Consider the following 26,559-nt stretch of genomic DNA (forward strand, 5'->3'; position numbering starts at 1 on the left):
CCCACTACGAGGAGAAAATCGGCCTTTCTTTTCCTGTCCTTGACGTAGAAGCTAGCCGTCGCAATGTTATGACGACCTGTCGTGGTGTGTCTGGTTACAGGTGTTATGGTATATAGACATAATATACATATTATGTTATGGTAGGCCTATCTGTAAAATGTCTATGGTCTTGTAGTTCCATTGTTTTGTCTATGTTAATCACTTGATAGTCTTTGTGTGCCATAGATCTTTCCTCACTTAACTTATTCTGTAGGCCAGAGGCTCTAGGGCTCTGCTGTAGGAAATGTTAAAGGTTGAAAAACCTACAAATTAAATATTGATGAGTTTGGGCACTGTGGTAGGGTAGCCTAAGCCAGGATATCTCACTAAACTCTCTCACTCAACTCTGGCTTCAGTAAACATGTCATCCAGGCTAAGCCTAGAACTTTTTCATAATTTTAGGATTTCCTAGTTCATAGGCAGGAGATACAGTATATCATAAAAGTGAGTACACCCCTCACATTTTTGTAAATATTATATATTTTTCATGGGACAACACTGTGAAGAAATGACACTTTGCTATAATGTAAAGTTTATTTGGACACTGGATACAAAGAGTCCACACTCTGTTCACGCCATGAGAACTCGTTGGCCGTTGGTTAGGCCTATAGAAAGAGGGGTTGAGCTTAACTGAGCTTAATTCTTGCACAGGGTTAGATTAAGCAATAACTTCAGATGCTTAATGCTAAATAAAGGCAGAGCCTAATTAAAATGGCCTGCCTCCACCGTGACAACGGCAATAATAAACTATGTGTTCTATCCGTATAGCCAACATAAAGATGTGCCTTGTGCACAGAGATCCATCTGGAAAGGAACCCATTGACGCCCATTTACAAATCACCAAAAATTCAGGATCTGCTCCATGCCAGATAGCTATGGATCCTGGATTTTATATGATGACAGATAGAGTGGTGCATTCATCACAACGGCTGAAGTCCAATCTCTCCCCTCCCGGACTCACAGAATTGATGCGCGTTCCGGCAAACTTCGTGATGACTTAGGGCTGTCCCACTGCAAAATTGTGAAGTGCTTGAGGGCCCACTCACACCCTTTTTTGTGCCCTTTCTGTAAGTTGCCATCTATGCAGACTTCACGCAATTGAATTACCAAAAATTCATAGCGTTGTGACGCTTGAAAAAACATCAGTAAACAACTGCCATGAAATGGAAAGGGCAACATGTTTGCAACACATTTTTGGTGTTGTCAATTTAGGTCACAGGTGCTGTCCCATTTCTTTATTAGCGTTTTGAACTCTTACACCCTCGCAAACTTGATCACATATCAACAGATGTCAGTTAAGTGTTTGAAGGTTCAGGGCTTAGACCTTAGGGATGAGATCTGGATTCAGCCAACCAATGGCTGCGCTGATGGCGACAGAGTTAAACAGACGTGTATTTTCTTTGGAATTGAGTAAACTGCATTTGAAACCTTTGTTTACAAGAAACATTTGATCGTTGCACATCTGATATTATTTGTTTAGAGTTTAATGATAACTGATCAACATTTTGGAAAATGAGTGTCATCCACTCCACAGCACTATTACAAAGCAGAAGAGTTTGATCAGCTGGAGCCTTCGCTCACTGCCTTGCACAACAGACAGACTGAAGAAGTCATTTGTCCCCAGGGCCATTGAACTGTTTAGTGCTTCCCTTAAGGGAAGAGGAGAGATAGACTTCTCCGCATAGTCTGTCTGCCTCTCCACCCTCTCCATGTTTGTGTACTGTTTGTCCACTAGCCACTTTTTACCACTGTCTTACTGCTTCACTGTTTGCATGCTATATTAGCACATAACCCCTCCCTCCATCCCACAGCCAGATTGTGGCCGCACTTATACCTATACTTAATACTTTATAATAAAATGCTTTATAATCAATACTTGTATAATGGCTGTAACCCTATTACGTCAACCCATTTTTGCACTGATATAGTTTTTCTATAGCTGTTTTACATTACCTTACTCTCTGATATGTCCATATTTATTTTATGCTGGTCTCTAGACTTTATTCTTGCACTGTTGCACTGTTGGACTTACTCACCATCACATGACACTCACTCTCACAGAGCACCTTACCTTACTATGCACAGAGAATCACAGGCTCAATCTCTGCCTCAGTTATTGCAAGCTCATGCTTAATCACCCCTAAGCACACTATGTGGATACTGCTTTAGACTTGATTTAGATTTAGTGTTATTTAGTATAAATTGTATATTTCTTTATCTTATACTGTCCTTATTGCTTAGTTGTGTTTTTTATATTATATACTTTTATTACTTTTTCTGCTGTTAGTGCATGTTGTATGTGATGTCTGTATGCTACTGAGACCTTGAATTTCCCCTTGGGGATCAATAAAGTATCTATCTATCTGTCTGTCTGTCTGTCTGTCTATCTATTTATTGCACCAATTTTAATTTCATTACGCCCCTTCAAGTCCGAAGTCCTCTCTATGTGACTTCTGTCTCTAGGTTTTGTCATTCTTTACCATTGTTCAGGCACTGGCATAGCCTATACTATCGAAATACTCATGTTGCTATTCTCAGGCTTGCTTCTGTGTTGACTCTATTGCAGTGAAATTAGTTTATATCTTAAAGCAACACCAAAGGGTTTTTTGTACCTTAAAATAATGTTTCCAAAATCGTTTCAGTGGTTCATCAACTCGTAACAGGGTGAACGGCAATTCTGCATTCGCTTCGCGGCCCTCTATCGGCTATAACCGCACTATGTAAGTTTGCCAAATGGGGTAGCGGATCTGTAGTTCGATGGAATGAGACATAAGAAACTACAAATTTGACTTGCATCTGATGTCGCAATACATTGTACTTTTATAAGTCATGCAAAATATTCTACATTGTCTGTGGACATCGTTATTTGCAAAGCCGGTGCTGGATAAACAAGTATCGTGCGTGCGACAGAGGGAAAGTTCTTTGGTGTTGCTTTAAGCTTTTTTGAAGATGTCTGAAAGTTTGGAATCCAGACTTACAGTATAAGAATCCTAATAAGAATAATTATTCTCTTAGGTATTTGTATAACTGAATTATTTTAGTATTTAAAATATACAAACATTTGCGGTAAAATTTAACTTAAACTGATACTCTAAACCCTTACCCAGTATTTTTGGAGTGTACAGCAAACACATCTTTCTTGTAAACAAAAGTGTTGAATGCAGTTCTTTACTCAATTCTAAAGAAAACACATGTCCCTGTAGGCCTATAACACTGACACCATCTTCGCAGCTATTGGCTGTGTTGAAAAGTGCTGTACTCTGTACTCTGTCATCAGATTTGTAATCAGGTTCATCTGGGTTCAATCAGTCTATTTTCCATGTGTAGGCTATTTACACATTTACTCTCCCTGTACACATCTGACTTCAGGTATAATCCTGAGTCATGCCACCTCCAGAAGTTTTCTGATGACTCATCCATCGACCTAGCCTGACGAGCCAGACCCACATTAAAATGTAGGGTCCGGACACTCACCGTTCGCAGTACTCAGTCCGAGGGGCGGGATAATCAGTTGTCTTTCAAATTCCTTCTGCATGCAATAGGACAGCTAACCTGGCAATAGCCAGATGAATTTCGCTCCGCCTAGCTCCACTCATCCACCTGGAACTGATCCATTGAAGTGTTGCTTCAGAAGGCTGGGCCTAATCAAAAAATGCTTGCATATGATTGAATAAGCCACTTGTCCGTCATCTATTGACGTGCTACTTCAACCACTCACATCGAAGCCAACCCGTCTATGAAATCTATGAAACTCCCGCCCTGCGTCCTGATTGGCTAAACCATAAAGTTGGTTGGAGAAATCACTCTCAATGGAAGAGGTCCCAGATGGATGTGAGTGAAGCTAGGCGGAGCTAAGCGGAACGACATTCATCTGGCTAGGGTCAGGTTATAGGACAGCGGCAGCGCTATGAGTCCCATGCGTTTCCCACCAGCAGAGCTAGTTGGCTAGTTCAAACGTTTGCCAACTTAATAAAAGCTTAACTCGTGTCACACTGTTCGCCAACAGCAACATCCATCTTATTTGTTTTCAAGTGGCAGGGAATTCAAGCCAAACCGTTGCAACTCTGCCATCAATCATTATGTTAAGCACACCTAACGACTCTATACACGATTTCATTGGCCTGATTAAGTTTCGATTTCTGGAGCTCACAAGCCAACGGAGAGTTGCTAGACTAGCCCTGGCAGCAAAAGTAATTTGCTGCCGCTAGGGGCGCGTCTAGATTTCTAGGCTACCATCGACCGACAAGAGGAGACAGAATCTGATAGATAAGTGTGTTGAGTGGTGCAGCCTGAATCATCTGCAGCTGAATGTTAACAAGATGAAAGAGCTGGTAGTGGACTTCCGGAGGAAAAAGCCCTTTCTGACCCCTATCTCAACAGAGTAGATGTGGAGGTAGTAGCCTACACTCTTACAAATACCTTGGAGTAGGGGTCGACCAATTATCGGCCTGGCCGATTATTAGGGCCGATATTTAGCATTTTTATAATAATCTGTATCGGTCATTTTTTCCGCCGATAAGCCGATATTGAAATTGATAAATAATGAAACGCGCTACTTTGTCTGTAAAGCGTCTCTCAATCCCTGCATTTGCTACTCTGTGGTCAAGAGCATTGTCCCGCCTACTACACCGTCTGATTTGTTAGTTAGCACGAATGCAGCCAATCAGGATCGAAGACTGAACACAGAGAAAGTTTAGGATTCTAGATGTTGTAGACTGGGCTTCAGCTGTACGGAGCTATTTTTCAAAAGTAAGGAAGGTAGCCTACATTGCTGAAGTTGCAATGAATCACAATCATCTACACTGAAGTTACAAAAACACCACTTTGTAAGCTATTGTCTCTTTGATCCGGATCAATAAGTAAAGCACCCACTTCCTTCATTTAGCGAATTCCCGATTGATGCACGTTAGTGATATGCTGTTTAGGCTACTAGTTAGCAAACCCGGGTGCTGCGCGTCGGGAGTTCTCTGCCTCCGCCTTGCCCGTTAATTGTGAATAACGGGACACCTCGGCGAACATAGTAGGCCTACAGACAAGTCCTAAATTATGCGATAGCGAACGTCAAAATGTCTAACTGCTCCTTTTTGAAACGGACTGTCAGAAAAGACTACATGCACCCAGGGCCAGCCGTAATTTAATCCGACCTGAACTAAATCGCGTTATGAGCTGGCTGTTAACGTGCCTTTTAGGCTCACAAAAGTGTAGTTTATAGCATATGGACACAAATTGCATGCTTAAATAGCCTACGAACTATTTTAAAACTGTTTTGTTAAACTATACCCTAACACTTGCCATCACGCATGCACCTCTTCCTCTCCCTCTCTCGTGCACTCACACACACGATGGCAAAGCATCCTTTGTAACAGGTCCCTTAACAAGCACATAGCCCATTGTGTAGGCCTATTCTATGAAAATAATTGCTCAGCTCTTGGATTAACATGATACACAGGATATACACTTGCAAGTGATGCAAGTTGATAGACAAATGTGTATCAAAAGAAGAAAGAAAAGTTTGCATAATTAAATGCTTTTTTTAATGACATTTTTGCAGCATATCGCCTTTACTATCTACCCCTCTTTTTGACAACTGACATATCGGTTTTACATATCGGTTATCGGCCTCCTGTTTTGGTAATAATTGATATCGGTATCGGCCTTGAAAAAACCATATCGGTCGATCTCTACCTTGGAGATGACAGACTGGGCTGGTCTAAGAAAATGGAGGCTCTTTACAAGAAAGGACAAAGCTGGTTTCACTTCCGACGGTGACTAAGATCCTTTAATATCTGTAACAAGATGCTGCAGATGTTCTACCAGTCTGTAGTGCCATCTTTTTTATGTGATGAGCTGATGTGGCTTATGTGCTGGGGATGTGGCATGAAAGTGTGTGATGCTAACAGACTGAACAGGCTTATTAAGAAAGCCTGACTTGGCATAGGGGGTGGAATTCAGTTGGACATTGGAGGTGGAGGAGAGGAGGATGCATCACAAGATGATGAGCAACCTGAGCAACACCTTATGCCCTAAAATCCCCCAATAAATAACAGGCTTGTTGATCTTAAGAGTACCTTCAGTGCCAGGCCAATCTCCCTCAAATGTTCCTCTGAGACACAGAAGATCATTCCCACAAATGGTCATCAAACTACATAACTCTTCCCCTCTTTGCCACAGTCATATGGCTGATGATTGATGTTATATATTTTACTTTTATGTGTGTGTTTGTTTACATGTGCTGTTTTCACAGTCAAATTTCCTTTGGGATGAATTAAGTATTCCTCATGTTATTTCCTGAAATTATGACATTAGTCTGAGCAAATTAGGATGGAGAGATTAGAACCATCTTTTAAGGAGAGTAAGAATACCAGGTAGCTCCAACACAATTTTTCGCAGAAAATAGTTAAAGAGCTTTCAATGAACCACGATAAAATCAATATTGGGCCACTATCATCATTATTCAATATTTCCAGAGCTGGTTGAACTTGACATATTACCCGCTCGATGGTGTTTTAAGCCTCCACCGTCGACTTTAAGGCAGGGCTGCTTAAGGCACCTAACCCTAACTCTTGCCTAACTCTAGTGCCTTATATGCAGCACTGCCGGGAAGACAACGTTGGGGGTGTCGTGGAAAATTAACCACTTTCTCGAACCTCCAATCTCAATAAGCACTCTGATGTCAAAGGACCCGAAGGAGAACACCAAGACGAGAGATGCTGAAGACTGTTGATTCTTTATTTGCTGTCTTGCAGTGAAGATACAATTCTAACAGCGTCAGGACTGGACCATCAGGCAAGAGAGCGATGGGTAACAGCTGCTTCCCCGATGAGATCTGATCTGAATGTGCCTGCGCTCTGCCTTTTATGCTTCTAGGGGCCTGGGAGATGTCTCTTTCTCCTAAGAACCCAGGCCCCCTTTTAGCCAATCAAAACGTTTCTCGAACTTGGGATATTGGTGGAAACTCCTCCTCATTTAGACATTAAAAATATGTATTGGCCAGGTTCTATGTGTAATTACTTGTTGCTAGGTAGGGCATGTATTTGTTTTTGGCTCTGTGTGTCACTGTCACCTAATTTTACTTCCCATTTACCTGCCTTGACATTTCAATCTTATGACTTCCAGACAGTCCAGTCTTATGACTTAGTCTCAATAATTTTCAGCAAATGTTGCATGACATTGTACAAACAGTATTACATCAATTTTCTGGTAAATCAATCAGCATACACACACATGTATATGATCAAATAAAATCACCACAGGGGCTTAAAACACCAAGTAACTACTTACACACTATAAGGGCCAGATGATCTGATTAGGTACTCAATGTTGGGAGGTCAAAGGTCAAGGTCGCATGGAGGTCACACTTCAAAGGCAGGGTGAGAGATCGTCATCAAAATGAAGCGCAGTTAATCACTATAAAGGCTACATGAACTGATTAGATGTGATATAAAATGAACTGAGACATGTCCCACCTTCCTCCATACTTTGTGGCACCATGACCTGTACATTGTCCTGTATTAGATATTGTTACTCCTGTTGGGTGTTCCCGGTCTGCAGAAGTCAGTACCTATCAAAAGTGGCCCAAGGAAGGAAAAGCGCTGAACCCGCGACAGGGTCATGGGTGACCAAGGCTTATTGGTGCACGTGGGGAGTGAAGGCTGGTTCGTGTGGTCCGATCCAACAGACGAGCTACTGTAGCTCAGATTGCTGAAAAAGTGAATGCTGGTTTTGATAGAAAGGTGTCAGAACACACAGTGCATCACAGTTTGTTGCATATGGGGCAGCTGCACAGCTGCAGCCCAGTCAAGATGATCCCTGTCCACTGCCCAAAGTGCCAACAATGCATGAGCATCAGAACTGGACCAGGGGGTTAGAACTGGAAGAATGGGGCCTGATCTGATGAATCACATTTTCTTTTACATGTGGATGGCCGGATAACATATGGCACCAGGATGCACTACGGAAAGCAGACAAGCCAGCAAGAGGCAGTGTGATGCTTTGGCCAATGTTCTGCTAGGGTCCTGCTATTCATGTGGATGTCACTTTGACACATACCACCTCCATAAGCATTGTTACAGACCATGTGCGCCCTTTCATGGAAACAGTATTCCCTGATGGCATGCAGTGGCCTATAATGGTTTGAAGAACACAACAAGTTCAAGATATGGACTTGGCCTCCAAATTCCCAAGATCTCAATCCATGTGCTGGACAAACAAGTCTGATGCACAGAGGCCCCACCACACAACTTACAGGTCTTAAAGGATCTGCTGCTAACGTCTTGGTGCAGATACCACCTTCAGAGGTCTAGGGAGTCCATGCCTTGATGGGTTAGGGCTAGCCTGACGTACTGTAGCCATACTCAACTTCTGGTCAGAATATGAGTCTGATACTGCTCCATTGGGACGTAATTATGGGGCGTGTTTCAACCGATACAGGGGGGAAATGCCTCTGCACTTAATTGGATAGACCTAACCAATCAGAGCAACGAAATAGCTTACTGTGAGGTGTAGGAAGAAAACACACAAACCATCCTTCTTCTCCACAAATGCCTTAACATTGTTTTCTGGTCTTTTGTAAAAGTTAGTCCCGTCAATAACTCCTACAACACTCATTAGCGAAATCTAAGAGATACGTAGTAGGGTAGGCTATTAGGAAAAAACTGATAGCCTATATCCCCTCTGTTAAAAAATGTAACACTGATTTGCTACAAACATGTTAAACAGCTGGGAAAGGCTGTCGCAAATCCCTCGAACAGGTGGTCAATCAGAGATTTCAAACAAACGAGAGAACAACATGTCACAATGCAACAGCGCTGTTTTCCCTTGAAAGTGAAACCACGAGTTTTCCCACATCTCAACTTTGGCCAAAGTTTTTAGAAATAATCGTTTTCAGTCATAAAACCTCATAAAATAATATACATTTTCCATATGGGGTCTTAAAAGCCATGTCTCCTTCTAGCCACAGCGTTTTTGTTTCAAACATAGGCCTAATCTAAGCGTGCTCAGATGACGTTATAGACCATGTGCTGTTGCTCACCTGTCCATCATTGTAAATCCCGATTTGATTGGTCCGCCCGATCTAGGGCGAGCATAGTTGTTCCACAATGGAGCAATGCCAGCCCGAACTTCCCGACCTCAAATGTTGTCGGCGGGACTAAGTTCGGACTGGCACCCAGGCTAGGTTAGGGCTGTTTTGGTGGAAAAAGGGGGAACTACACAATATTAAGCAGGTGGTCATGTTATGGCTGATCATTGTATGTTCATGTGTGGTATCACATGTCATCAGCACACAATTTATCACTCATAATGAGCATAGCTCTAGTTCAGGCAGACCACATTACTCTAGAGCTCATCAACTTGTTGTACTGCATGTACATAATATATACAGTTGTGTGCAGAATAATAGCAGTGTGTTTTAAAAAATTAAATAAAGCTCAAAATCCTTAGAATAGCTGTTAATTCCATAATATCAATGCATTGGGAACACTGCACATTCAATTTCAAATCAAAACATGACCTGTATCAAGTTTGTGTTACCTTTACAGAAAGTGAAGAAAAAGGAATGTTAGGCAGTTAAAAAAATAGAAGTGTTTGCATTTTCTTTACAAACTCAAACATTTACTGTATAAACTAAAACATGTCTCAAGATTTTGATTTACTTTGAATCACTGCGTTAATATCTAGTTGCATTATTTCTGAGAATTGCTTCACATCTGTGTTGCATGGAGTCAACCAACTACTGGCACCTGTGAACAGGTATTCCAGCCCAGGACGATTGAACTACATTCCACAATTCCTCTGCATTTCTGGGTTTTGCCTCAGAAACAGCATTTTTGATGTCACCCCACAAGTTTTCTATAGGATTGAGGTCTGGGGATCGGGCTGGCCCCTCCATAACATCAATCTTGTAGATAGATAGATAGATAGATAGATAGATAGATAGATAGATCAAGAGATTGTTAGTCTGGAACCAAGACCTTGCTCGTTTACTGGTGTGTTTTGGGTCATTGTCAAGTTGGAACACCCATTTCAAAGGCATTTCCTCTTCAGCATAAGACAACATGACCTCTTCAAATATTTTGATGTATTGAAACTGATCCATGATCTCTGGTGTGCCATAAATAGGTCCAACACCACAGTATGAGAAACATATAACAAATAACATGAATTGTGCACCACCATGCTTTACTGCCTTCACAGTGTACTGTGGCTTGAATTCAGTGCATGGGGGCCGCAGACAGTTTGTCCAACGACCCAAATGCACCCAATTCAAGCCACAGTACACTGAATCTAAGGATTTTGAGCTTTATTCAATTTTTTAAAACACACTGCTATTATTCTGCACATAGCTGTATATTGTATTACATATACATGGTATACATCTAAATTGAGTAATACCAAACAGAAACATGTGCTTCTTGAATGTATTATAGTAAGTAATTCTTTAAGGCTGAATTACAAATTTACTTATGGCTTCACTATTAAATGTTGATCATCGCCTCCAGTCTGTCTCCCAAAAGTGTTGCCAATTTCAATTCAAAGATTCAACCAATATTCAACCTTTTATAGACTTAAATGTACCATTCTCCTTTACATTTTATGAAGAACAACTGGAAATATCAGGAATCCAGCATAACATTGTTATTGTTCAATATCCAATCTTGGCCTCTAGCATTAGGTCTTCTTGAACAGAACAGTGTATTCTGGGTCTGTTGTTTGAAAACACAAAAATATTTGTTAGAGAGCTGTAAAATTGAATACACATGTGACATGGCAGAAAGCAGAAAGACTTATTTCTAAAAAATGAATAGGCCACATCATGGGATTGTATACCATTTTCTTATAATGTCTTAAAAAAACTTTTACATATTGGCTTTTTTTCACCTGTTTACAATGACTTAAATAACCACTGCTGAATTTTGTTTAGGCCTATAGATTAATATCCAGTTTGGGAAATTTAGGTGCAATTGGCCTATAACAACAGTGGTTTCCAAACACAGACTTAACCACTGGACTGCTTTTGGAACCATTCAGGCTACTTCTGATTTATACCCCTCTAACACTAAGGAAAGTGTTTCTAAGGAAATATAACAATATTCTTCCTTACAAAGATGCAACTCAGACTCAGACATATTGCAGGAACAATCAGGAACATGAACAATTTCTTCTATCTATCTATCTATCTATCTATCTATCTATCTATATAAACCACGCGTAATTTCACGATTGGCATAAGTCATCATCGCCGTTTTAAATTATTACGGCTAATTCCGGCGGCTGCATTTTAGATAGGCTAAACTCGATGAACACTTTTGTGTAGGCCTATTAAAGATTCTGTCCACACATGCAGTTGTGTTAAGTTTCCGCAGGAGGGGGGTATTTCTCATTACCGGGCAGTGGGCACATACAATTGTCTGCGGCGGGTATACCAAAATACCGAGATTGTAGACTAATTATTTCTCTGTTTGACGAGACAGCATAAGTTGATTGTTTGTTTTAAAATGCTACAACAATTAGATTGCCTATTTTATCACTGACTGTGTGCTGTTGACTAATAACCCTTACCCTACCACATCCTTTGCGGGAATTAAGAAATGTTCAGAGTAGCCCTACGCTATATTCGAAATCTGAACAAAATACAGACACAAAATGACATATATAAGCTTTTATTCATTTTCTTGCAACTGGTGTAATTAGGCTATTTAAAATCATTTGTTATTAAATTGCGGTATGTCACTGACATAGATTTTTTTTAATACAGCAATAATCTTGCATATAATTACACACTTTAAATCAGAGGTTGCCAATGCCATGGAATCAAAGGTATAAATAATAAAGGCCATATAAAATTGGGAGACATAACACAAATACCACAGGAACGAATCTTCTCGGTATAGCCACAGTTTAAATTGTTTAAAATATTATTTTAGAATTACAGTCACAGTTTTAAATAAATAGTTTCAGACCTTTAAAATAATATCATCCTGAGGGGAGGTCAGAATGCCAGTCATGAGCTGCGCGTATGCGTAATGTCCACAGGTGAGTTCTACCAGAACATGTAAACCACAAAAGTCTACACCTTACCCTATTATACAGTGGAAAGACGTTGCACTTCTTAAAGAGGCGTATTGTTCATGCGAAAATCAAGGTGAAGTCTCAGTGACTCTCTGCACTGATGCTTGGGAGTGCACAAGGCGATTGTGGGCCGGGGGACATGTCGTGAAGTTTCCTAATATGTTTTTTCAGGTCAAAGTTCCTGCAGAAGCCTTTGCCGCATGTGGGGCAGGTGAAGGGCTTCTTGTCGTTGTGTGTGTGCATATGGAATGTCAGGTTGTACACTTGATGGAAAGCTTTGTTGCAGATATTGCACTTGAACTGTTTCTCACCGCTGTGCGTCAACTTGTGGTTCTTGTAGTTACCTTCAGAATAAAAAGCGTGTGTCATTCTCCACAGTGAAAAGTTAATGCGATAGCCACTTTAATTTGCTAAAACAACTTTAATTTGCTAAAACTAAAACATTTGCTAAAATATGTGTTGCGTTGATATTAAACAGTGAGCCTTGAGCTGTCTAAAGATTAATGATATAAAGATGGCTGTCGCCAGAAAAAATGGTCTGGTGTAGTTTGTAATTTTAAAATAAACTGTACCCCACCTTTTTGATGGAAGCCTTTACCACAGAATTCGCAGACGAAAGGCTTGTAACCTGCGTGAATCCGTGCGTGTGTGTTGAGCGTTGAACTTCGGTTGAAGGCTTTCCCGCACTGGTTACACTTATGTGGTTTTTCCTGAAATGTACATATGAAGTTGACAATATGCAAGTAATACATAGCCTAAGTTAATATAATACTATAATTAATACAGGTTATATGTCGCCTGGTAGGCCTAAATTGTAGATACAAACAGTCGATTAGGACGAAGACCCATAAAATGCTTAATAAATAGGCTACATAAACCGAAAACAAAGTAGTTGTGAAGAGGTTGTCTCTGATAACTATTGAAATAATAAAACAACTAATGGCACCAACAACAATTAAATAATTGTGACTATTGGGTCTTACCTGAGTATGTATGATTTTGTGGCGACAGAGCGTGCTGGCTTGACGAAATCCTTTGCCACACACCTTGCATACAAAAGGTCTGGCACCCGTGTGCACAGGCATGTGGCGCGTCAGATTATAGTGAGCATTGAACACCTGCAACAAACAAAAAAGTGGTACATATTTTCTATGACCAATGCCTTTATATTGGGTAGGGAAAAGAACAAAAAGAACATGGAAAAATAAGCCTTACCTTTCCGCATACTTCACATGTAAACACTTTAGGCTTGCTCTGTGGAGCGCCGTTGAGTTTTGAGGATGTTTTAAATAGTTTCTCCGTAAGAATCTGTGCACTTTCTTTCATGTATTGGTGCAGCTGAGTTTGAGACAGGTCTTTGAAAGACATTCCAGACTGGTACCCATCGGCACCGTGACTCGTCTTGGTCTTCTCCGAAAGGCAAGCCTTCTGACGACCTTGCAGAGGAGAGTTGAAAAAATAAGAGGCCATTGGGTGGATATTTACTATGCCCGTTGGAGGTGGGCACGAACTCTCGCCACAGTTCAGGTAACATATAGCCCCCATCGCGTGGAAAGAAGCCTGATTCACCACGCGCGGCCGGAAAAGTTTATATTGTCCTACTGTTTGGGTCGCGTCCGAATGCTCATTCTTATAATTCAAACCTATGCTCACCAAATCGTTTGAGTTACATGAGGAAGCATCGAAGTGGTTTACATCTAGTCCGTTGATATGAAGTTTGTGCGCCGGTTCGTAGGCAAGTGGCACGAATGGAATCATACAGTGCAGTGAGGATGGATTCACGCTGAGCGTTTGCTTTGGGTCCGCTTTCCCCCCGGGAGCATGGAACACGTTGGGGAGCTGCATTGACTTCGGTTCAGGTGTCCTGGCCATAATCCGTTCGATTGAGAAAGCGAGTGGCTTGGCCGTGGCGATCATGTTTCCTCCCGCAGTTAAGCTTCCAGAAGCCGATGGTGAGCCGAATAATCCCGCTGAGTGGTACAGCGCACTGTTCATGACTCTTCTGCAACACCTATGTTGTATGGCGTGATACGGCGTTGTTGCGCACGGATAAATCTGATTCCCCTCACTGACCTGCGAGAGAGGTCATCATCGGCCGCTGGCTGCCTGGCTTGAAGCGAAAGTCCTTCCGCCGCTACGTTGCACGCTGAGGACGTGACAAGTGGAACTTATCAGTCGGGTGCTCAATAAACCCTTTACGGTCAATAACTCTGTCTGCACCAAACGAATCGTTAGTTTCCAAGCGGGTTGAGTAAAGTGGATTATTCTCTACTTAGATCAATCAACGGAGACAACTTTCCCATCGGTCTTGGTTCTCAGCCGCTATGGGTGACTGCAATTCACCCACGTCTTGAAGGAGGTGCTTCTTAGAAGCGTGCGTCTTGTTGAAATGGCAAGTCGTTTGGCAAATCTCAGGTCCCCTCTCGGCTTTGTGTGACATCATTTTAAGTCGCTTAAGATGACAGGCGCTCAATTGGGTCAGCGGACTGTCGATGTTTGTCAACATTTGACATGTCAGGATTCGACGAATTATTTCGCGCAATGCGCTATGTCTTTCTGCCGAGGTTAAAAACATCAAGAATGTGCTCCCTTGTTTTTTCTTGAAAAATGATTGATATTCAACACGGACGCAGAACATGCAGCAGTAGGCCAAGGCACTTTTGTGGTAGGACTGTGTTTGACAGAACAAACAACAACTAAACTATAGCCTAAATGTTATTTTTAAAAATCTATTTATTTAATTAATTGTATGTGCAGATGAGACGAAATCAGTTTAATCTGTCGTGGGTTATGTTTTGCTGAGAATTATTTTACTGGAAGCTTACAGTGATATTGAATGACTATTAATCTTGTGCTTTCACGCAATGGACATGGGACTGAAGCTTTAAGACTAGCCTATTTGATATTTAATATGTTGGATGCGATAGGCTACCTTAATAAATTAACAACTTTTCTTCTTTTTTTTAACAAATCCACGGGGAAATCTTATCTGAGCTCTCTCAGCTAGAGATCTCAGCAGATAAACAGCTGAATCCTCAAGGACCGAATCCTACCAGAAGGCATCGCCTCTTTGCGCGTAAACGCCAGTAAGTGTTTGGTGTGTGTGAGATGACATTGACAGTGATGCGATGTGTTGCATTCTGCCGCAATCACGAGAGGGAGAAAGTTAAATATAATAGCCCTATAACCATCGAAGGTAGAATTTGCTCTGAAAAATGCATGTTGCACGCAAATAACACCTTGTTAAGATCTGTCTCAAAATAGACACAAAATTCTTAGCCTTCTTAGCCTAATATTATTAGCCTAGTATTATTATTATTAGTAGTAGTAGTAGCCTAATATTATTAGCCGTTTAGGCTATCACCATCATCAGGCCTACTAGCCTACTCTTAACCTTTTAATATTCCTGGTAGGTTAGTAGCCTAGTAGTAATTTTGTTGTTGCTGTAGTATTGTTGCTTATGTTTGTAATTTTTGTATTAGTCTATATTATTATTTTGTTTAATTTATATATTTCTATATAGTTTAATATATTTTTTCCACGCTTCTGACAATTTAAGAATTTAACAACACACATTAAGTTATGCAGGCCTATGTCTATTTATTTTTCAAACATGTAGGCTTAAGCCTAGCCTAAATGTAAAAGCCAATGCCTCTAGAAAATACGTTAACTTAGCTCAATTAATTTCTGTACACGACTAACTTCCTGATGATCATTAAAAAAAAAAAAAAAACCTTAAACAATTATTGATGTAAGCCTAATTGTTGGACTAATTAAATACAATGTTACATGGAGCCAATTTCAGGGTCCTTACATGAAAAATAACCGTTTACAGAAGTGGGAAAACATAACTTAATAGGCTATTTTATGTCTCGGACTGGGTTGCCTGATCCTATAATACCAATGGAAAATTTCTATTTCATCATTTAATGTAGGCTTGTGTTATTTGAAATGCATTGCTCTAATTTTGTGAATCTCTCCCAACCGGTGACAATTAATGTCTCGTTGTAGGCTAGGCTAGGCTATAGGCTTTTGTTTTAGACTATTTTAGGGTGAGAACGTAATGGGACAGGTTATTGTGAAGTATGCGTAATTTAATTTCAAATTATATTATTTTAGAAATTGTGAATTTATAGACTATGTTAAGTTTAACTAATAGGCAATTGGGCTAGACCAGAGCAGCTTTGCGTATATCATCGTGTCTGTATATGATTTAAGTGGCCTATAGGCCTACATGTACAGAAATAGATGGCATACTCTCTGTACTTTAATTGAAATAATTTTTCAATAATCAATGGTTTTAACCAACATCCATATTAAACTTTTGGGCGTCTCATTTCATCTTAGAAACGGCGTGTGGCATAGCCTAGAGCCTAACTATTGCTCAGTGAATTTCATCCTGCAAAACATGCACTATAATCTGTAAATCGCATTTTTAACCACATGTATACTCTGGCTTCAACCGAATGAAATGAGCTGCATGTGTTTTAAAATGTCAAATTACTGGAATCATCAATGGGCAGACAAAGTGAGAGGCTCTCGTTAAAGGCGCCAGAAAGCATGTGGCCGCACAGACGGACAGATGGACGGTGGGCGGAGGTTGCCTGATGCTCATTTCTCCAGACTCACATACCCTCTTGAACATTTGACAAACAACACATGATCAAAACCGAAGTGAGTAGCGATGTGCACGACGTTTAAACAAATCGTGTGCACGGTCCGGTCCTTATCATTCTGGGAGCTATAGAGAGAAATACAATATTTATTATTTTTTTACAGAGACCAAGTTTACAGAGACCATCTGACTCTAGCAATCACAAGGCTCGGATAAAGGAGAAAATAATGAAATGAATCAGATTTGGAATGTGTAAATATCTCTACAGATTTGGTGGTGAGATTTTAATTTCAGGCAATGTAGGCTATGCAAAGGAAAGATAATCAGACAACTCACGCATGATATGCGATTTTTTTACCAGAGCAAATATACTTTATTAGGCAAAGCAAAGTTTTTGCTGAAATTTAATGTTGGGTGACACACACACACACACACACACTATATATATATATATATATATATATATATATATATATATATATTTTTATTAGTATATATATATATATATATACTAATGATTCTGTTGCCTGCTCTATTGTCCTTAGGATAGCTTATGTTATGTACAGTGTATGGTGCAGAATAATGCCATATTTCCCTAATTACATTCATAATTAAGTAACAATAATCACCAATAAAGTGGTCTTATATATTAATAATTAATATAATATAATGTAATAAATAATAATTACCACAAGACAGCTTACATTTTAAACTGTTTGTGATTAACTAACACAATATCATGTTGTAATTTTCTAAAAAATAAAATAAAAACCCCAATCTACATTAAGCAATGATTCGATGATAATGCCCCATGCGTGCAACCACTGTGTAAGGAACAAGGATGCAACATGAAATCTAGATTAAAAGGACTTTAATAATTACATTTAAATACACCTGAACTAATACAGGTGGACAATGGACAATAGAAATACTTTACAAAACCTCCTATGCACTTTACGATTGACTTTACCCAGATTGTGCAGACATCAAAACAGCATAAACAAACACCAAATTGATTGGCAGTACAGACATATACTTTGAATTCCTACAGCAGATACTGTATATTAAATGCCACCACCACTTGTGCAAGCATACAATGAACAAAACCCCCATGTCAATAAGAGCACAAGCCAGTGCATGTAGTGAAGCCTACAGACACAAAATGTTACAGGCATGGTGACAGTCTTAACCATGTGCCCAATTAAATGCACTACTACGTTTGTCCAGCATTTGTCTCTCACTGTCAGCAATCCAGAGTAAGAAAGTCCCTGTCGGATGTTCACCGCCCATTTCAACATAACAGTACAGTGGAACACAGACACAAACAGGTCTGCTGGTGGGCAGTCCAATCCTGTCTCCTTCCCAGGACACTCCGATGAGAGATGGGCTCTAGCTGTCCTCTTCATCGCTGTCCCTCATCGAGATGCCTTGGAGTCCTTCACTGCCAGACACAGAGACAGTTGCCTCCTCCACAGTCAGACGGTTGTAGATAGTCTCGTAGCTTTTATTGTTCAGTGTGCCATCTAGGACACCCTGAAGCCTGAAATCCCGATATGACTTCTGTGACAAGGAAGGCACAAGACGAGAGTCCACATTACAGAGAGTAGAGAATGCCTCAGAGTGGACCGAGACAACACACACAGAAATGACTCATGGGTTTCTAAAGCCTGGCGCACTGTATATTCCATGTGAAGGTCATTCATTCTGAGTGATATTTAAAAGAACAGGAGAAACGTAATGAAATGTAAGACTATTTTGGCGATCACAAGCGTAAAGTTTATAGATGTTATAGGCGTGGCCAGTCCACATTCACTAATTTAATGGCACGATTATGTGGTCAAATGTCGGGTGCTTGGCGCAAAGAGGTTGTTCTTATGTTTCCTAATCAGTCATGGGTTTGTCTTGGGCATAACACCCTTTAAACCATTGAGTGACATCTGTCATTCCCTTTAACAGGAAGCAGTGCAACTTCAAACAGCGCATCGGTATTTTGATAGTCAGCAGTGCATTTGAAGGAATCTGCTTGCACGAGACCGTATGGAACAGGGATTCCACTAAACCATGCTTTATACAAAACCTTTGTTGCTGCTTACAGAGTTGCTGCTTACATCTCGTGACAGTGCATCTTCAGCTGTGCTTTATATGCCTTTCACTATAGACCAGGTTTTTCTTGGTCAGTGGCGTAATGATTTTTAGAAGGTGTAAGATAGCGATGTTTGGATCATGCGCCAGACCGCACCTTATGTTGCTAATTACCACACGCCTGGGTGCAAGGTTTAATAAAAGTGGAGCGCATGGCGAAAAATCATCACATTATTGAGTGTAAGATGAGAATAAGCTTTGCGTCGCGCTTCGCGCCACCTTGCGCCGGGGCCAGAGTGTCTGAAGAGCTACACAAATCGACAAAGCAATTTGAAGCGAAATGCAGAAATAATTGATTTTGAAAAAAAAAAAAATTACCACAAGGCTACTGCTTATCCACACTTTCTACTTTGTGTGTGTGATTTGGTTAATATTCCTAGTGGCATAGAGGTATATTGTATTGGGAGTGATGGCATTAAAATCCTTGCATTAATTTCCATATTTTATAAATATGATGAACACACCACTCCTTTTATGATTTTGTGGAGTGATTTGTCAAGCCAATGCAGAGATTCATTGAGTAGTGTCACCATGTAGATGCTGACAGTCATTTAACATGACATCATTAAGAGTGAATAAAAAGTGCATGAAGGTGGATGTAAATGAAAGCATATTACTATCACACAAATAATTTCACACTAAATGCTTTTGTAAGGATTTGTAAAATAAACTGTGGGTCACTTCAAGATGCATACATCATAAATTAGGCTATTAAATAACATATTTGCACAATTTAATTAATACAGATAATGTTGGCAGTATTATAATTGTAATCAATTTTGTGTTGATGAATACAAAGGAAGCTTACAACATTAAGCCGACACGGTGGTCTGTTCACAGAAGTTAATGCACGGTCGAGGTTGTAAAACGGCCCCGACGCAAAGCGGAGGGCCGTTTAAACCTCGTAAGTAACTTCTGTGAACAGACCACCGTGGACTCCATTATCCCGCTTATTCTACTGTTGCCACTTGCGTTGTGCTAATTTCCCGTTACAATTTAAATGTTTTAATCGCTAAAACTTGTCTTGTTTGTAGAACTACTTTCTTCCAACAAATATCAACTAATTTCTCAACTTGCAGGACAAACTGCCGTTACTAGTTCTAAATGGATGGTTGCTACGGCCAAAGGCCAGTCGTTAGTTCTATCTCTTCCGTTGTCAAGCGGGTGTATCCTAAGATTCTGATGAACTTTAGCTTTGAAACATCGCTATTTTACTTAGCCTGCTGTCATCCATCTACCTCCGTCATATGCTACAATGTTGCCATGTTCTGAACGTCTGCATTTTACAGCTCAGATGCAACGTGACCGTTCATTTAAACTTCACAACGAGTTCGGCGAATTAATATACAAGTGTGATACGGCCAAAAAAATGGATCTTCTTCATAGGTGTGCAAATAACATACGGTTAATGGTCGTTCTAAATTATGTAGGACAATGGGAAATTCAACCAAGCAGTGGAATAAATTATTATATGGAAGCTCGCCCATATGTCAGTGCTGATGCTGGGTCAGTGTGTGCCAATTCAGTGTGTGTTGAGAGTATGCATTATGACATATGCGCTGATCTGAGTACTGCTGATATGGTCAAATATACACAGATAGTACCAGAATATTGATGAGTTGGTTACCAAACAATATCCTACCAAGGAAAACAAATAAGCGCTATGTGTTTGTCAATATCCTTTAGACTTCACAACTGAAGCCGTGCTCACCTTCACAATCTTGATGAGTGTTTTGAGCTGGTACACATGCAGCTGTAGGTCCAGTCTGTCGGTTAACCATACACACACAGCCTTCATGGAGGTGGTGTACCATTGCTGTAGGAACACAAAGGGAACAGGTCATCACACAGGTCATCTGGTGCTGAGATGCTGAGCACTGGTGAGGGCACAACAAATCTATAGCACTGCTCAACTTCATGGCAGATGTGCAAACATTTAAAAGCATTTAAAAAGCATTTCAAAGATTGAAGTTTCAATTTTATATCAACAACATTCACCACTGTCACTATAGAATACAAATCCTTGATTCATTAAGACAAGAAACAGCTGTTTCTATACATGAAAATCGACCTGCATTGATGTGAACTTGCATGTAATGGAATCCTTTGTAGTATAACTCAGAGATGCTTGTCAAAGCTTTGATTTGTGTGATGTTCAATTTTTTGTTGATAAGTGATACGGAATTTACTGTCCAAAAGTACATCAGCAAATCTCTGTGTCACTGAGGCATTGTCTTAGGTAAGTGCATCAGATCTTTGCTATATATTTTGCTATTCTGTCTATTAACGTGTTTTGGCACCATCACTTTTCATTACACCAACTGCATAATAAAAGCTGTAAGCAATTTCTCTATTTACTTCAGGTTACTTTAAACCAATCTTTATGTGAAATACAAGCAATTATGAGGAGTCGAGGACAGACTTATAGCATATGTTTGTGCCAATATACTAATTGTCACACTGGCAACAATTAATGCAACATACAATCCTAATAATAAGATAATAAAATGATTTGTGCAAACATGTTGTGCTGGTGTGTCTTTTACATTGTACAGATAAAGTATATGTTGCCATCATCTGCAATGGACACATAAGGCACAGAACAGCAAACAGCTGGAACAGGGCTGATGCTACTGGGTGCACGGCCTGGTTGCTCTACATTAACTGTGAAGTGTGAAGAGTGAATTCAGCTGACTATTAAAGAAAGAGATGGTTTGATAAGAACAGTTTTCATATATTTTTGATAGACATCTCACTGATAGCATTCTACGTGGAATACACCATTGTTAGAATGTCATATCATTTTCCTGTTTTCCCTATTTTGTGAACGTTTTAATGTGTGAAAAGTAAATAGTTTGCTCTAATTTGTCCTCGCTCTTTGAAATACCTTAATATTTGTCTCATTGTAGAGAATGTTTAGCACCATCCTGATGACAAACTAATTACAGCACCTGAGAGATGATGCTGTTATCTCTCCCACTTCACACCTCTCCCAGTGTGCCCACCTCAGTGTGTTGCAGCATGAGCTGGCCTCCCTGCTTTTGCACCTTCTTTAGTCTTATAAACCAGAGGAAGAAAAACAACAGCAAAGCGCTCTCAAAGTCTGCATCTCAGCACTTCTATGAAGTCTGCCTGCAATATGCCCCTCTCTCACCAAGGCCTGTAAGGGCACTACCACTCCTGCAATATGCCCCTCTCTCACTGAGGCCTGTAAGGGCACTACCACTCCTGCAATATGCCCCTCTCTCACTGAGGCCTGTAAGGGCACTACCACTCCTGATGGCAAGGCTGTGGTGGCATGAGCAGGTGGCTGCAGTAAGGCGTAGAAAACATATTTATCTTCAGCACTCTGTGTAGTTTAAGTGTTTGGAACTGCTCCCTGAGCTACAACAAAAGAGGCGAGGGGCTATTTTACATTTTGTGTTTCTTTAAGAGGCACACATAAAATCATGAATTGAAGGGAAAGATTCATTCTAGTCATTCTAATCCAATTCAATTCAGAGTCCAACAACAGCATGGTGTCCATACACAGTCCTGGCCATAGACATATGAAGAGTTTAGTTCCAAACTGCTATATCTCCATTTTTAAAAGTCATGTTATTTAATTGTGTAAATTTTAGGTAATATCAATGAAATTGCATTTGTGTTGTTTTGTTGAGTGAAAATTAATCAAATAACAATACCCAATTACCGTTCTACTGAAATTACTTTTTGGAACAGCATTTTGGAACCAAACTCCATACCTATATACCGGTACCTATATATATATTATGGTCCTATAAATAGGAAACAAAATAAATTACTTTAGCCTATCAAGCCGTGTAATGTGCTGTTGAGCTAAAAAAACCCATCAAAAACCTCTCACCAGAATCGTGGCCTGTTCGTCCAAGTTTTGAGCATATATCATACCAAAGGCTATGACGAATCAAACTGGCACAGAGACTGAAAAACGGGGCTACAATTGACAAATTCTTTGTTACTTCAACACTTAATGTGTCTGAAACCATCACAGTAACAGAGCACACTTCAAGTACCGCAGGTGAATAGATTTGTTTATCTAAATGCGAGAGCCATGCTATGCTTTCCTGCCTTATTCAGTCTCACTCCAATCAGACAAATATTTGGACTGGACACAGACGGCCTATGCGAGCTGAGCAGTGGAAATGCTTTTTAATTGAGGAAGTTAGCCGTGGGGGGGAAACAGATGGACTGGCTGTTTGAGCTCTGGTGGCGCAGGCATGAGTGGAGGGGCGCTCATTGTTTCTGTACATCACTATTTATCCTCTGACACGCGGGCACTGTGGATGCCTCTCCGCCGCGCCTGGGTAATCATGGCCTTAAGTGTCCTCTTGTCAGCACCACATTAAGGCCTCAGTGGAGAGCGGCTCCACACACCTGTGGCCGGCTGGAGTGGCCGCTGCCCTGCTGAGCGGACCTCATCAGCCGCCTAATCACTCCCATCTCCATTCACCACACATGCAGGCTGCTGTCTGCAAGGGCATGCATTAGCTTCCTCATTTCCTCACCCTGCTCCCATTACACACACACAAATATTCACACACACACACACACACACACACACACACACAGGTAAACAATAAGGTTAAAAAATGGAACACACAGAGACATAATAATAGAGATACTTGCCACAGAGATACCCATTAGCCTTTGCAGACATTTATACAGAGCACACAGATGACCACACACACACACACACACACACACACACACACACACACACACACACACACACGGGTGAGGAAGTGTTTGTGGGAACACAGGGAGAGCTCCTTGTGCATGACTGTGTGTGCGCGTGGAGCATTAGTACTCCATGCCACTCATCTGGTGGCCCTTGCTGAAGGTTCAACAAATCAACGGGAGCACCACAAACACAACATCACTTCAATCTGGACCTCTGCTGCAAGATTTCCAGCCCAATCTAGCACATACAGATGGGGAGATGGCTGCTTACGTGTCAGTGTGTGTATGTCTGTATATGTTTGTGTGTTTTTCTGTCAAAAGTAAATTGTGATGCTTGTAATCACGCATGTTGTGTATGTATATATTGTTGTTCAGTCCAGTCTAGATTTTACATCCATATTATATATATATATATATATATATATATATATGGAGGGTAAAAGTAAGGGGGCTGCTCAAACAGACAGCCCAGCAAAGATGTTCAGCTCAGGGGTGCCTGAACCACCTCTTGGGTTCTCCAAGAGCCCTACACTATGCAATGGCCAATGTTAAAAGGTGCTATAATTTAAAAACAATTTAGCTTTAAACAATAAAAAAAATACATTATTCATTTTGTAAGTGTGTTGTGTGGGTGCAGACATGCAGTAGATACAGTATGTTAGGGTTCTGTGGTTTTCAATCAACCAAAAAGGGCACATGTTACCCCGCTGTTCATTCAGGCTACCCTGAGCCACCACCCCAGCCAGCCACACCACGTCTGCTGCCACTAACTGAAGTGCTGTCACAAAGGCTTACTGTATGTTACCCCTCGCTTGCTGCACTCCTCCAAGGAATGTCATGTGGCACAGCCCACACAGCATTCCAGACTAGTTTCATTTGTTGTTACCTGTTGGTGGGACAAGCGACCGAGTGCTACCAGGGCAGGGGCGTCCCTCTCTGTCTTCAAGAAGCTCTAGAAGACCCAACTCTTCCGAGAGTACCTCCTCTCCTGACACACCCAACACACCAAACAAGCACTTACCATGCTCTCTCCTTTCAACTCCCTTCTTTCTTCTTTTCCTTCAGCCACTATCTCCTTCCATCACACTTTGCCTGCTACTTAAACTTCTGTACGCTCATCCTCTGGTAGAAGCATTTATTGTAGTATTATTCATTGTTATCTCTGAAGATCTCTGTTTTTCTCGAGTACTGTCGGTATGAACCCCCCCCCAATCGGTTCTACCCATAGACAGTAAAAGGTTCTACCTAGCTCGAGTTGCAGCAGCCAACAGCTAGAGCTGCCAGGCACCGACAGTCCTCAATGACCTTGAGAAACAGAGATCTATGTGAAGGTCTCCTTTGCAATGTAGCTTGAATGTTCGATTTAGATAAAAGCGTCTGCTAAATGAAGAAAGGTAAATGTATGTACACTACAGCTATGCACTGTATCAAACATTAATAGGCATACTAACCTGCATACTCAGGGCTGGCTGCACCAAGTAGGCCTACTGCCAGGATTAGATGAAAAATAATACAAAAGTAGATAAATGCAATGGTATCATTCAGCATTTGTGACAAATTCATCCTTTGCATTATCTGCTAATGTTCTTACTTCACTGTCTAACTCGATGCTATCTGTGTTGACTTAACAACAACAAATCTGCAACTGAAGCCTCTTTAAGAAACATTAGTGTGAGCCCATGGGGCCTGTGTGTCAAAGAGAAAGAATGGATTATCTTTCTCTGAGGGGGTTAGCCTGAGGGAATATGTACATACTTAAATAACAACAAGCACAGCCAGAACTCTCTCTCTCTCTCTCTCTCTCTCACACACACACACACACACACACACTCACAATATTGTGTTCAGAACGCCATTTTTTGTTTCAAAGCAGACGAATAACACGAAGGCCCCAGCTCTGGCTCTTTCCAGAGGGATGTTATTTGTGGCACTAGCAACACAGATAAACCGACCACTGTGCTGCATCGATTGAGGCAGGGCTGCACAGAGGAATCAGCGTGGTTGTCATTACAAAAGAGCAGTTCCCTCTCCTCCAGGATGCAGGCGTTAATTTCAGATGGTGCTTCTCTAGCATGCCTGCCTAGGAGAGGAGGAGTGGGGAACCATCAGACAGCCAGACAGGTGCCAAAAGGCCAAGGAAAGCGGTAGGGAGCCTGCATAGGGTAGAAATGACGAGGCTCCCAAACTTTAACAGTATTTTCTTTCTCTTTTTATAAATGTCGGTATGCTGTATACATATATAGTGGCTGGCAAAAAAAAAAAAATCGTCTGAAAGTTATGACCATTTTTACAATTCCAAAAGATCAGTATTTATACTGTGAGCATTTTAGACTCTTGTTTATTTCCAAAAACAGCGTTCAGCATAAATAGGAAAAGAATATAAAAGTCATCAGCCAGGTTGAAACAACACAGGGTATGGAGACGACATGAGACAAGTTGATTTAAATTCTTAAGTTAGGAAAAGAGTCCAAAAAATACCCAAGTGATTTGATGTCCAATATACGTTATACGTCTATACATTTAATTAGGGTCTATTAGGCCCATTAGGGTCACTGGAGGTTGCATCAGACCACCCAGATGTTTTGTAGAATAGGCAGTCTCCCAAACCTTCAGATATTAACCAGCAAGGAGGGACACCACAGTCCAGCCACACATATTGAAATGGTATGGGGTGCAGGGGCTGGAGTTACAGTAGGAGTTATCCATAAAACTGGATTCTACTGGATGTTCTGGATGTAGAACATCCAGTAGAATCGAGTTTTATGGATAACTCCTACTGCAACTCCAGCCCCTGCACCCCATACCCATACCTACTCCTAGAACAATGGAAAAAAACACTGCAGAGCAATGTGCTGGTGGTGTCTCAGCTGAAAAGACTGGCTGCTACAGTAAAGTGTCTCTCTTAATTAATTACTTTTATTTTATGTTTATCTTATAAACATACTAAACCATAAATGTTAACAATGAAAATACTAATTGAGAACATAATGTGT

At 40.7% G+C, this 26,559-nt stretch overlaps 2 protein-coding genes across 4 annotated transcripts in view; both read right to left on the reverse strand.

Moving 5' to 3' along the window:
* Positions 1-11,683: 11,683 nt before the first annotated feature.
* Positions 11,684-14,491, reverse strand: fezf1 (FEZ family zinc finger 1). Its single transcript, XM_042110687.1, has 4 exons — positions 13,324-14,491; positions 13,092-13,226; positions 12,686-12,818; positions 11,684-12,452 (listed from the first exon to the last, which is right to left on the reverse strand). The coding sequence occupies exons 1-4, from the start codon at positions 14,101-14,103 to the stop codon at positions 12,190-12,192; spliced, it is 1,311 nt and encodes a 436-aa protein (XP_041966621.1). The 5' UTR covers positions 14,104-14,491; the 3' UTR covers positions 11,684-12,189.
* Positions 14,492-17,577: 3,086 nt separating this feature from the next.
* cadps2 (Ca++-dependent secretion activator 2) overlaps positions 17,578-26,559 on the reverse strand; it is a 94,606-nt gene continuing 85,624 nt past the window's right edge. For all 3 annotated transcript variants that reach the window (XM_042109771.1, XM_042109770.1, XM_042109769.1), the window contains 2 exons: positions 20,577-20,681; positions 17,578-18,283 (listed from right to left, as the gene is read on the reverse strand). In XM_042109771.1, coding sequence (XP_041965705.1) covers positions 18,113-18,283; positions 20,577-20,681 — 276 coding nt within the window. In that variant the 3' untranslated portion in view covers positions 17,578-18,112. The remainder of the gene's footprint in view (positions 18,284-20,576; positions 20,682-26,559) is intronic.

The sequence above is a fragment of the Alosa sapidissima genome, chromosome 11 (genome assembly GCF_018492685.1).
Source record: "Alosa sapidissima isolate fAloSap1 chromosome 11, fAloSap1.pri, whole genome shotgun sequence".
In the NCBI taxonomy this organism is placed as follows: domain Eukaryota; kingdom Metazoa; phylum Chordata; class Actinopteri; order Clupeiformes; family Clupeidae; genus Alosa; species Alosa sapidissima.